This window comes from Takifugu rubripes, chromosome 3 (genome assembly GCF_901000725.2).
Source record: "Takifugu rubripes chromosome 3, fTakRub1.2, whole genome shotgun sequence".
In the NCBI taxonomy this organism is placed as follows: Eukaryota; Metazoa; Chordata; class Actinopteri; order Tetraodontiformes; family Tetraodontidae; genus Takifugu; species Takifugu rubripes.
Genome location: NC_042287.1, coordinates 10,636,254 through 10,649,304, shown reverse-complemented (window position 1 = coordinate 10,649,304; position 13,051 = coordinate 10,636,254). Strand labels below are relative to the sequence as shown.

Here is a 13,051-nt window from a genome sequence, read left to right as displayed (position 1 = left end):
TACTGTAGACACACTTTGCTGAGGATATAGTCTGGGTGTGGGTGTTTGGGCTGATGCCTTGCAAGTGTGTGTGTGTGTGGCGGGGGGCTCATAGGTGGTAATTGTGTCACTGTAGTTGTGTTTTTATTTATTGTTACAGTTTATACTCTTTGGGGCAAAGAAAGGGACTATCTTCGTCCTAGTCAGAGCTCAAATCACGTTAAGAAAATAAAAATCTAAATTTATGTCACAGCCCCTTTTCTCCAGTTCCCTCCTGTCCCAGTACTTTTCCACTGCCCTGCTCACACCACACCCTCTGATCACCACACCTGCTCTCAGTCACTGATCACACACCTGCTCTCAGTCACTGATCACCACACCTGCTCTCAGTCACTGATCACACACCTGCCCTCACTCATCAATCAGCTCACCTACCAGTGTATATATTCTCCAGCCTCACACTCAGTGCCAGATTGTTCTTCTGCTCTCATGCAAGACTTTCCAGCGTTGTTTCCCTGCCGGATTACCCGTTACCGACCCTGCCTGTCTTCGTTCTGCCTGCCTTGCCTGTTCCCCAGACAACCTACCTGCGTTCTGCCCCTGACTACGACTTCTGCCTCAGCGTCTCTGGTGCCTGTCGGTTCACCTGGTTTAGACTTCTCCGCCCGGCCCCGACTTCGCTGCTGCTCGTCCCACTCCCCGAGCCTGCAACCCATAGACTTTGTGCGGGCCCAGAAGAACGGACTATTTCCTGTGTTTCCTGGTCTGCCTGAGTTCCTGTTTGCCCGTGGGTTAATAAAAGTCATTACTACGGTCCAGCTTTCCAGAGTGCTGCTTTTGGGTCCTAAACTGCACCCGTCACAATTTAGGTATTATAAGTATTGACTTTTTAAAAAAACTGTTTAAATATATCAAATTTTTGTAGATTATATTGCTTCTTTTTTTTTTTAAAAAAGATATACATTTTTACATTTTTTTTTCACTCCTTATCCTTAATCATCTATTAAGATGGGAAATTTAAAGCGTTTTTATGACGCACCAAAGAAAAGTTTAGATGGCTAAAGGAGGGTTTAAAACATTTATTATTGAATTAAGCATGTGATTGGATGGGGAGGCGTTTGCAAGTGATGGAATGGGTGGAGTTGTCCACCAGCCCACCCAACCTCACGCTATATATATGACCGAAGCCAGCTTGTCTGCTTCAACCTGGAGGACAGGCCGACTGTCAGCACCATGCCAAGCAAACCTGCTCCCATCAAGAAGTCCCCTGTCAAGAAGGCTGTCAAAAAGGCGCCTGAGCCCGCCCCGGAGCCCGAACCCGCTCCTGTTGAGGCTCCACCTGCAGAGGCCGCCCCCGCCGAAGCTGCTCCAGCCGAGCCGCAGGTCAGCGACGCATGTCCGGCTCCTGGGGGGGATGCAGCCCCCGCTGCAGCTGCAGAGGAGGCTCCGGCTGCTGAGGGAAGCGCTCCAGGTGGGAACCTGCTCGATAAGTGAGGCTTATTTAGAGAAGTTAGCCATCAAATAGGTGTGACCCTCAGTTATACTGCTGAATTTAACGTTGCTGTTGGAAATAAAACAAATTTACAAACTTTTTTAGTTTTTTGTTGAAATTATGATGAAATAACATTTTCATAGTCTTGAATATGGGCTACCTTATTCATTATCTATGCTTATTGTATTGTCTTGCCAATTTAGGCTCCAAAACACTTGCACCCTTTTCCAAGTTATTATTTAGGTGTTTGTATTCATTAATCTGTTTATTGCATTGATATTGACCATTTATATTAAAAAAGAAGTTGAATAGAATGTGACAGTTATTCATGTCACTGGTCCAGGTTTGGAAAATAACAGCAACACACTGCATCTTTTCTTTAAAACCCTTTCCGATTCCTCACTTAGTTATATTTCCACTCTGGCATATGAACAACATATAAGATTAACTTAAATTGATGGCTGTAGGGACTTTCGGTCAAGTGAGACCCGATTGGACGAGCCCGTGCTCCTCAACTGCTACGCGATAATAATGTATCTCTCACCATTAGGTGATTAAGTTCCAAAATTGTGAGGGATCAATTTGAACAGATTATCATGTGAGTGTTTGATCGTCACCCCACTTGACTCACTAATGGCCTTTCCCACTGGCATTTATCCTAGAGGTGACGCCTGCTGCAGAAGAAGGTGCTGCTGCTCCAGATGGAGATGCTCCAGCAGACGGTAAACCACCGCACAACATTGTTCCAAACACACTGCAGAGAAAACAAGGGAATCCATCATGTCTGTAGTTGGTTGAATAATACTTGGATATTAGTCTTTGTGATGTCTTTATTACTTGTGTTATAATTTCTTTCATTAACAGCTTATTTGTTTGATGCTAGCTGCTCCAGCAGAAGCTGCTCCAGCTGAGGAGCCACCAAAGGCCCCCACACCACCTCCTCCCGCAGGTAAATTCATCAATTACCCACTGAAATACAGAAATGTCTGTCGGACATTTATATTTTAGATGACACTTTAGAATCTACACAGAATCATCCCACAGCTGATTATCAAAGAGCTGCGCCTTTCTTCTGTTTTGTGCTTCTCTCTCACCAACCCTCATCACAACCTCCTTCAGTCCCCACCAGCGCTCCCCAGAACGTCTCTGTCGACGATGTGAACGAGTCCAGCCTCACCATTAAGTGGAAGACACCAGAGACCCTCGGAGACTCCGGCCTGGACGGATACATCATCGAGTACTGCAAGGATGGGAGTAAGTTGTGTTACTGTGTGCGTGTGCATGTGTAGTTGCACCTGTCCCCACAACAGTGACAGGGGGGCAGATAGATTCATGGCTGCGCTCGGGCCGTATACGGCAGGCAGCATGTCACTGTATCTCCTGAGACCACTTTTAGCCTTGCCCGTTTGCGTAGATGACAGCATGGCTTCTGAGATTTCATTATGGTGGCCAAAGAGGACTCTTTAGTGCAGGCTTGTCGGTAAATGTGTGTCGACAGGCAATAAACCACTTAACAAGTGACGATTGACTCCACTTTGTAGGGAAGAGAGAAGTATATTGAAACATAAGTTCATTAAGTTAGCTAATTCTTTGGTATAGTGGGTGCTAAACAGACTTTTTCACACCACAGCTGCTGTTTGTTTCATCAGCAACAGACTGGATTACTGCTAACGAGGAGCTGACCCCAAGTAACCGCTACTGCATCAAGAATCTGACAGCCGGGGACCTGCTGCACGTACGCGTGGTGGCTGTAAACCCTGGTGGCCGCAGTGAGCCCTGTACACTCTCAGATCCCGTGCCGATCCGAGAAGTTGTTGGTGAGTAGCCGCCTAAACAGCTCCTCTCAACCAGATGACTCTCAACATGTTCAAGCCGGTTATTTCTCAACAAGTTGGAGTTGCACACAACAGCAGCAGGGAACTCTAAAATCAGCCTTCCCGTGAGGTGTTGTCTCTGGCGTGAAACAGCTTTTAAATGTCTGCCTCTGACCTCTTTATCAGCAGCTCCTCTATTAGTTGTAAGTGATGACCTATCCTTAAAATACTCAAGTTGCAACCAGGAAGGAAGGGGGGGTTGGGTGGGTGGGGGGTCACGGCGGTATTAACTGCCTGTGACTCAAATGAACTGCACAACATATACACATAAATCACACAGGTGCTGACAAGCCCTTTCAATAGTTGCACATCAATCTTGCACTTGTACGCCTTGACTACAGGATCGACACACAAAAACTGAGCTCAAAAGTTTACTCCAGGAGTCTTCTGTTCACACAGGTTTGTTGTTTGTGGCCCTTCGGCGTCCTGCTGACTTTACCTTAAAAGTTTATGCTAAAAAAAACTGAGGTCTGACTTCATCGCTGTCACTGTCATCTCACCATCACCTGCTCCCTTTAGCAGGCTGCATAGTGGCGGTTATTGAGCTGATGTGTGTCACAGATATCACCTAATGAGGTTATGCCTGTTACAGTGCATCTGTTACCATATTTATAGCATAAAATTAGTTCCTGTTATTACATTTTCAAAGCAGTCGATGTGCAAAATATTGTAGTCTTCTATTCAACATTAAAAGGAAAAAAATTGCTTCTTGCAGCCATTATTACAGTTAGAGGTTAAGAATTGTGTGGTTTGGAATTCAATGTTGGCCTTGGTGGTGCCAAAGATGTGATCCTGTTAGCAGCAATCCAAGCACTGAACATTTCCAAACCAGCAGAGGTTTTTCCAGGATACTGAGATGAACTCACTATTGGTTTCAGTTTTCATGAGTTGGCTTAAATCTGGTTGGGATGCAAATGACATAAAACTATGCTCGCTCAGTAACTGTCTTCATACAGCAGGATATTCTGGGTTATTCCTGCACGCATGCATGTCCCAAAATGCACCTAACTGATGCACCAAATCTCATCTCTGCACAGGGTTAGAAGTGTTATTGCATTGAGAGCTTCAACCCTCCCTCTGACATCATGCCCACACATTTTGCACTTTTCCTTTCAGCGGGACAGCACCGATAATGCAATTATGTTCTCTACACAGTCCGAATTGGTGCTACCGTCACAGGAAGCTTCAATGGAGAAATGCAGTTGTGCAACCGGAGTTGCTTGTCAACTGACAGGAATGTAATATGAGCCTAATTAATGGATTCTGGGTGACTTGTTGGGGGTAAAATCAGCTGCGAGTCAGTTGCTTTCCACCGTGACCAGACGCTCATCAACAAATATGAGCTTCTGATGAAGACATACTGTCCCTAAACACGCTGAAAGCCCCCCACATAGGCACTTTATCCAGAGACAAAGGCAGATTACGGATTGTTTGCAGGAACACTTGTGGGTCGCTGGTTTCTGTAATGCCCGCATCGCTTCAGGGCATTGCTGGGAAGTGTGCTGATTAGCAAGGATTAGAGTCTGAGCCAAATCTGGAGGCAGATCTGATCCTCGTGGGGAATGATGGTTCCAGGGGCCGGATCTCAGCAGCGTCACAGTGACAAATGTTAGGATGAGGACAGTGGGACGAACGAGACAACAATCTGGATTATATGGGGGGGAGAGAGGGGGAGGGGAGAATGTGTTTTGAGAGAATTGGGGAGAAGGGAGGTGGCTGAGGTACTTGTATTTGTCAGTGCAGTAAAACCGCGTTTGATACTTGCCACCTGTTCTGAAAGCATCCATTCAGCATAGTGGTAAAGTCACAAATGCACAACTGCAGCGCTATTTCAGCCATATTTCATTAGTCATGGCTCCAACTAGGGCTGGGTGGGGCAATGTTATTTCAATGTTATTCATTTTTATCAAAGTGCCAATAATGACCCCTATAAGGGCGTTACAGTGTAAACTTTTTTAATGTTGTGCTTCCGCAACAGCATTTTAAAGAGGAACATAGTGTTATTGATGAGGCAACTCCGCGGAGCCTCTGACAGTTTTGACAGCTGATGCATCTGCAGGACTTAATGTTTTTAAAGCAGCTGAGGGTGATGACATATTTCCTGCTGCTTCGTTGCACAGGACACGAGGAAACACGTGTTGGGGTTCATCCAAAGTGTCTCCAGAACTATTTTGAGAGCTTCTGATTGCAGGGTCCCCCTCATTTGCCCCTCTCTACCCAGTTACTGTACCCTGTCTTGTCCTTCTTTAGCTTTCTTTAGCTGGCTTGTATTTCTTTGCACAGATAAGGTTGACCTGTGGAATTTTTCCTTCACATCTTCCTGGAAACACTTTTTTTTTTTTTTTACAGTGAATACGATGTCTTCATTTTATGTATTCATGTATTGGTTTTTGTCAATCCTTGAAAAGACATAGTGTTTATTATTGATATCAATAACGGAACAGCTGTCACATTGTGAAAAAGGAAATTTGCAATACAAATGAGTTCATGGTCATATGTTATACTTTATATCTTAAAAAACCTGGCTGGACAGTGACATTTGTACTCAATACATTTGGATGCTTATTTTAGCTCTTGTAATCATGTTCCCTTTGTCAGCTTTTCCAGTGGTGGTTGGTCTGTTTAGACCACTCTGTCCTGGAAATCCGATCTGGCTCTGGAGCACACAGCCAGCGGTTTTAAATTGTTTTGTCAAGAAATATATTTAGGTGTGAAATATCTGTTGCATACACAGGAGGATTCATGTGGCAGAAGGTAAGATACCTTGACCTCTTTTATTGTGTTTCCAGACCGTCCCAAGATCCGAATGCCCCGTGCCCTCAGAACCCGTTTTGTTAAGCAGGTTGGAGCACAAATCAACCTTGTCATCCCTTTTCTTGTAAGCCAACACACGCACACACACACACACACACATGCTCACCATCTAAGACCACAAATTGTCTATCAGATATGGAGACATTGGAAGATAACATTAACTTTTTCCATACACCAGGGGAAGCCAAAGCCTGTGGTGTCCTGGCTCAAAGACGGTCAGCCCATAGACAAAAAGAGGGTAAACATTCGGAACAGCGACAAGGACAGCATCTTGTTTATCCGCAGCTCTCAGAGGGACGACTCGGGTGTTTATGAGATGACTGTGAAAGTGGACAGCTTAGAAGACAAAGCCACCATCACTCTTCAGATAGTGGGTGAGACCCAACTGTCTTTGTTTACTCTCAGTCAAGCATGTAAAAGGGGGACATGATGACTTATTGCAGACCCTGTGACTGAGACCCGTGACTCACGGTGCAAGAAATCCAATGCACTTGTCAGCATATATCACACCTCTGACGATGGCACCTTTGGCCACCACCATGTTTGAACGTGTTGTCAGCTGCTACCTCTTATAGTGTGTGAGAGCGTTGCAGCACAAAAATCCGGTCCATGTTTGGACTGAAGTTGCCTTCTGATTTGAATTTAGCTTGAATGTAGAATATTTGTCTGCTTAGAGCTGCCTGGTCCTCCTGCCAGCATGAAGCTGGTCGATGTTTGGGGCTTCAACGCAGCCCTGGAATGGACCCCACCTAAGGACAATGGTAACACAGAAATCACAGGATACACCATCCAGAAGGCTGACAGAAAGACCGAGGTATGCCACATATTCAATTCCAAACCTGGTTCTGTAACTTAAAGCTAGTGACATCATTCGGGGCCAGATGCTTTAGCAGCACGGTGGTGTCTGGTGTCTGCCTGTACAGTTGCCCTCCCAGTCGCTAGCTGAGCTCACATGTCAATCGTGGTGTTTCATCCAGTTTTATGACCATCAAATAACTATAAACAAACATAACAAATAATTCTAACATGGGTTCTGCTTTTGCAGTTTCTTGAAATAGTAGATCTTTTTGACGTTCCGGAAGTCCAAACTGCTCACTGGAGACTGTCTGTTGTGTCTCCCCCTGCAGGAGTGGTTCACTGTGCTGGAGAACTACCACAGGCTCAATGCCACCATCTCGGACCTCATCATGGGCAACTCGTACAGCTTCAGAGTCTTCTCTCAGAACAAAGTGGGCACCAGCGAAACCAGTGCTGTCACCAAGGAAGTGGCCACCATCCAGAAGACAGGTGACCTCCTTCAAATACCATCTCTCGTCATTTTCTTGACCAGAGGAAGAGTGTGGTGGCTCAGCGTCAGCAAGGCCCATCTGTACCTGGTGATTAATGAGGTTCTTGAGACTCCAGCATGTGTGTAGGTGGCCGTCTTGGCCAGAGCTCAACTGCTACTGAAAGTTCAAGAGGCTCTGATAACACTAATAGAGCTGGCAGAGCAGACGGTGCCCTTCACATGTGTAAGCATTTATATTGTACAAGTGCTGTTGAGGTGTCGTCGGTACCTTTCTGAATTAAGTGGTTGATCAATTTCAACAGCACACATTTTTAACTCAGAACTGTTGGTTTTGTTTGGGAACCCCTCAACCGCAAAAAATCAAAAATCAGCACTGGCGACAGCACAGTATTGGCGAAAGCTTTTCCAGAGGAAGTCATCTGGATTTAGCGCTTTATATTGCTTAACTAATGCCAGCCTTGGGGGACCTGAGGCTGCTATTTATGGAGAACAACCACTGATAGTTTGTCCATTTGACATTTCTGGGGTTGTGCTGCTGTATGAGCCAGGTAAGATCATATTTAGCTTCATCAAAGTCGATATTAAGTTGCAATTAGTGTCATCCAATGACTTAGATATGCTCAGTTAAATGTTAGCATAACTATGAGATGTAGTCAGAAATGTGAGTATTTCTTCTTGCAGAAGCAGCAGCATCAAAGTTCTGCACTTCACTTCAGGTGCTTCAGTTTAAATGTGTCGCTGTGTTGCTCAATGCGCCTACAGGTATTGTCTACAAGCCCCTGGAGTACCCCGAGCACGACTTCTCTGAGGCACCCAAGTTCACCACCCCATTGAGTGACCGTGCCGCCACAGTTGGATACACCACCAAGCTGCTGTGCTCAGTTCGCGGATCCCCAAAGGTCAGACAGACGTTTGCCTGGTAAATCTTATTATCTCTTTTTTTGTACCTGGATCTGGTTTGCTTCTGTTGGAAGGGTGGCAAAGCTGCAATTACAGTTATTATCAGTTTCATCTTAATTGGTGAGCCTCAATACGTAATTGCATTTGTGTGTTTTATACCGAGCCCAGTGAGGTATTAATATCACTGCTATAAAGATCTGCTGTAGAATGAGGGCAGGGCTTACGCTGGAATGTCTGATTGAAGTTTCAGAATGTCTCTCACTGTTCTTGGAGGGCTGCTGCGCTGGTTAAACATATCTTTACAGTTGTCTGGCTTACGCAGGAAGCTTTGGTGGCTTGCAAGGTTGATTGCAGTTGATGATACGTCCTGTTTGGCCTTGGCTTTTTTTTTTCCTCACCAAGGACGTTAGCAGCTACACCGTCTGAGAATGCCACTGCCCATATTTCAAACAAAAAATATGGGTTTAGCGACAGACAAAACATATAAATGTAGTTTGCGATTACTTTCAGTGGTTAAAACTGTTGTTGCTCATACCCCCAGAAAAAGTTGCGGCAGGTATGATGATTATCAGTCTGAACTGAATCCCTTGTGGAGCTTGTCTCCAGACTTTGATGATCAGAATCTTGAAGTCAAAAGCAGCAGGGCTTGGTGGTGATAGATGTCGGTGGTTGAACTTTACAGTGAAACAGGGTGTTGGATGTTGACAGCTTGAGGGCTCCATCTACAATAAGGTAACAGCTTCCAATGCGACAACTATCCGGTTTCCAATTCGTACCTTTGCCTCTTTAAACGACATACATTTATGAACGTTAACTGTGTCTAAAAGAGTCGTTTGCCCATCCCTTTGGATTAGCATTCAGCTGTGTAAAAACATATCCGCTGATCATCTGTCGAAAGAGAGCAACTAAATCCCCCCCGACATTCTGGAAGGGATCCACATGCTCTGGATGTCTCAATATTTCACACGCAATTATAAAACTGCTGAAGTAGACGAGTCCATCGACATCTGCGCTCACAGATCGTTGTTTCTCACAGGTTACGGTGACCAAAGCTCACACTCTGCCTTCTTCTCGGCCTGTGTTTCTTTTGGCCCAATTATATTTTAACACTTGTGTTGTACCGTGCCTTTATTAAGGATCTCCAGCAGAGGTGTGTGTGTGGCGTGTTAACTTGCCCCAGTGTGTGATAAAGAGCTGCATACATGCACATGAGGAGCTGAGAGGGAAGAGAGACAGAACAGATAAGTTGTAATGGTCAAGAGGGGACACTGATAAGGAGGATAGGCTCCTGTCCTGTCCTGTCATGGTGAGTACAGATGTTGCTGTATCAGCGAGGATCCTATTTTTACCACCCATCCAGAGTACATTAGTTATCAGTGTGTGTGAAGTCCAGAGACAGGGATGCACAAAGATAGTCCGACTGAGTGCTTCAGATTTTCTCAAATCATTGTGAGTTTAATTTGCCTTTTCACATTTGGTATTCCTGCAGAAATATTCCAAGTCTCAGTTTAGGATAGTTGTGTAATTAAAATCCCTGTGTTTGAGATAAAAAAAAAAAAAAAGCATCACTCTCCCTCCCTGCACACATTTGTGTCCTCACACACAACAAAACCCAACCTATCAAAGCCCCATTTAGAAACGCTAACGAAGCATTTTAATTTGCAGGTTTAGCACCACGGTCTTTGTTCAACCTAAAATGTTTATTTTTGCCGACATCTATTGTGCACAAAGACCGCAAATCGCAACCTTAAATAGCTGCTTTAAGGTCATGCTGCCGCGAGATGTCACTGTTACCCAAAATCTCCTGCACGGATCGAAAGTCCTGTTCCCTACATTGCTTAAAAACTTTACGCTGATTACCGTACATTTGCAATTAAGTTTGTCAGCAGTTTGGGCACAGTGTGATTACTGACAGTGATCATTGGATCATGAGCCGCCGTGTCTCTCCATGTGGTTAGGCGCCATCGATATAACTAAATAACCGTTAATGGCTGACATGCTCATAGTTTTCACTTTGGAGATGACAGCTCCCTAACTGCCTTAAATAGAGTTTTCTATTTTGAAAACTTGTCATAGGAAGCAGCGCAGATTGCACACATTAGTAAGGATTGGCTAATACGTGCTGTTCAGAAAGTCATCAGCTGAGGTGAAATTCAATATCCAGGGTCACCTTGCATGAAGCAGACAGTCGGAGAAGAAATCCGTGCAGAGAGAACGTCACCGAAACCCAAAGCAGCACATACCTCAGGTCAGGAAAAGATTTCAGTTACATCACCGCCCAACTTTCATCGAGCACTTTTCTAAAGAGTATGTCTGCCAATCACACACCAGCCCGTGTTATGATGCAAAAAAACAAACATGATATTTAAAAAAACTAACAAAGGAAGCATCGCAGATTGCACAAGTTGACAGGACCTACATGTATAAATGCCTTTTCTCTTCTCAGCCTAAAATCGAGTGGTTGAAGAATCAGATGATCATTGGAGACGACCCCAAGTTTCGGCAGATCTCCAATCAGGGCATTTGCTCACTGGAGATCCGTAAACCTTGCTGCTTCGATGGTGGCGTTTACACCTGCAGAGCCAAGAACGCCCAGGGAGAAGCCGCCGTCTCCTGCAAGCTGGAGGTCAAACGTAGGTATCTTGGCAAATACAGGCAAAAGCTCTTGGGTTACATATTTAGGAAACCAATTTTCTTCTCTTTTTTTAGATTTATGCACAGGTTCAAAAGGCATATTTTAAATCATATTTCTCTTCCAACAGAGATTATTGTTCCAGATGCTGACAAAGAGAGGGGAAAGTAAATGTCATGAAAGGTAGGTAAATAAATGTGAGCTATGTGAGAAGCTTTATGTGTGACATACATACTTCCTCCTTGAACGCTTTTAACATGTCAGCTCCTTTGTACATGGTTCATTGTTTATTTTGCTAACGCAGCAAATATTCATAACAGAAACTGAATGAAAAATGCCGTGTTTATGCAGCCTCTTTTTGATTGCTTGGACATGTGGGTAATTTTAGGAGTGTGTCACTCCAACAGCTGACAAAAGACGGATGTGATAGGAGGGGGATCAAGAAGAGAGAAAGGACAGAGAAAAAGCAGCGCAGTGGAAAGTTTTTGAGCGAGGATGTGTTGACAAAGGTCGAAACAAGATTCTTCAAGGTCGCTGAAGAGACGAAGGACAAGTGATAATGTTTTTTCTATAAACAGGCCCCACCGGTGCTTCTTTTTATGGCGCTGTAAAACTCTCAAGCTTGCTGAGCCTTGTGAACTATGTGAGCAATCAAATAATTATGTAATAAAGGTAATTTTTCTGCCAAACCATATTGAAACTGTGTCCTATGGAGAACAAACTATTGATGTGTGTATCAGCAAGAACAGAAAGACGCTACATGACACAGATAAACTCGATGTTGCTGTTTTGCACTCGAAGGGGGCGTTCGCTGGCAGCACACACGTGCTCATGCTACAAATGGGGTCACATACCTGCCTGAACCGCCTGTAATGAGGCTGGGCTGATTACAAATGAACGCTTCCTCCTTGCGTTTGAGCGAATTCACCCCTGAATTCACAGTTGTCCGCACATACTCGGGGGACCAGTCGTGCATTTTTTCTTGTGGAGCGTAAAGTGTGCCACCCAAAGATGACGTGATCGTGCCTGGAGTGTGTATGTGAGGCAAAGTCCTACTTGGAAGGGTGCCCCGAGGTGAAAAATCGAGGTGGATTAGGAAGGGAGCGCCTCTGTGTGGAGGTGATGTCAGTACGGCAGTCCGCAGCTTCTAAAAAAGACTCCAGATGATCTGACACGCAGCCAAACTCTTCACATTACCATGAGTCAACAGGCTGTGAGGAGTGCCATAAGAAGACAGGAGAATGGGCTACCAAGGCAGAAATGGAACCAAATGATGGGGATCTGTCTCTCTCTCACACACACACACACACACACACACACAGAGTGAATTTTAACTAAATCTGCCCTTTTAAAATAAATGTAAAAAAGATACCATAGCTACACCCTTTTGTGGATATTTATTAGAAAGTTAATGACTATTATGTAATCTCATACAGAAGTGAAACATACCTAATATACCTATATTTTGCTTCTTGCTCAATCTTTTCTCTGAACTGAATGACAGAATACCAGCAAATCTGATTTTTCCCCCCTTTTCCTCTCTCATAGTGTCCAGAATATTTGACCAGGAGTGCGAAAAAAGCAAAGGTTGTGCTACAGTGTGTACATAATGAAAAATGGCACGAATGGCAGAAGTCCATCATCTCCACATCCTCTTCTCTACACCAGCACATTATAATTGACCCATTCCTCCCAGTATGGAAGGACAACTCAACCACCTGAGCTAGTTTGCTCATATGTTTGTAATTTTAGTTGCCTGCATGTTTGTAAGGACATATTTACTATGTTTGTCACAGTATATTGCTGTATTCCGTCTGTATGACTCAAACAGAGAATCTTTAAGGATGAGACTTCTCCAACTTAGGCTGTGTAATAAAAACCTGTATTTTACTGGGTTTATTTTTTTTGAACATGCATTTCTTAACAATGCACAGACTCAATAATCAAGGAGTGTGTCCAACACCTCAAATATGATCAAATCAAAACCAAGTCAATTTATTCAGCCTGTTACAATCAAAAATGTCTTAAGGTGCTTTATAGAATCCCAGGGCCTGACCCCCAACAAGCAACAG

General features: G+C 44.3%; 1 protein-coding gene across 4 annotated transcripts; it reads left to right on the top strand.

Moving 5' to 3' along the window:
* The first annotated feature begins 1,082 nt into the window (after positions 1-1,082).
* Positions 1,083-12,869, top strand: mybpha (myosin binding protein Ha). Of its 4 annotated transcripts, none has more exons than XM_011602455.2 (13): positions 1,093-1,450; positions 2,134-2,193; positions 2,355-2,420; positions 2,591-2,725; positions 3,121-3,288; positions 6,135-6,223; positions 6,338-6,533; positions 6,834-6,973; positions 7,287-7,446; positions 8,210-8,346; positions 10,794-10,980; positions 11,110-11,162; positions 11,368-11,670. In XM_011602455.2, the coding sequence occupies exons 1-12, from the start codon at positions 1,213-1,215 to the stop codon at positions 11,148-11,150; spliced, it is 1,617 nt and encodes a 538-aa protein (XP_011600757.2). In that variant the 5' UTR covers positions 1,093-1,212; the 3' UTR covers positions 11,151-11,162; positions 11,368-11,670. The 4 variants fall into 4 exon arrangements, with proteins under 4 accessions (XP_029689977.1, XP_011600757.2, XP_011600758.2 ...); XM_011602456.2 differs by lacking the exon at positions 11,368-11,670 and adding an exon at positions 12,528-12,869 and having other exon boundaries at positions 1,094-1,450; XM_011602454.2 differs by having other exon boundaries at positions 1,094-1,450; positions 11,387-11,670.
* Positions 12,870-13,051: the final 182 nt, after the last annotated feature.

Bases quoted from the DNA above. Each gene is read 5' to 3' on its own strand.
- mybpha (XM_011602456.2), top strand. From the start codon at position 1,213: ATGCCAAGCAAACCTGCTCCCATCAAGAAGTCCCCTGTCAAGAAGGCT. The intron at 6,224-6,337 runs GTAAGCCAACAC...TCCATACACCAG, and splicing joins ACCTTGTCATCCCTTTTCTT to GGGAAGCCAAAGCCTGTGGT. The intron at 7,447-8,209 runs GTGACCTCCTTC...ATGCGCCTACAG, and splicing joins GGCCACCATCCAGAAGACAG to GTATTGTCTACAAGCCCCTG.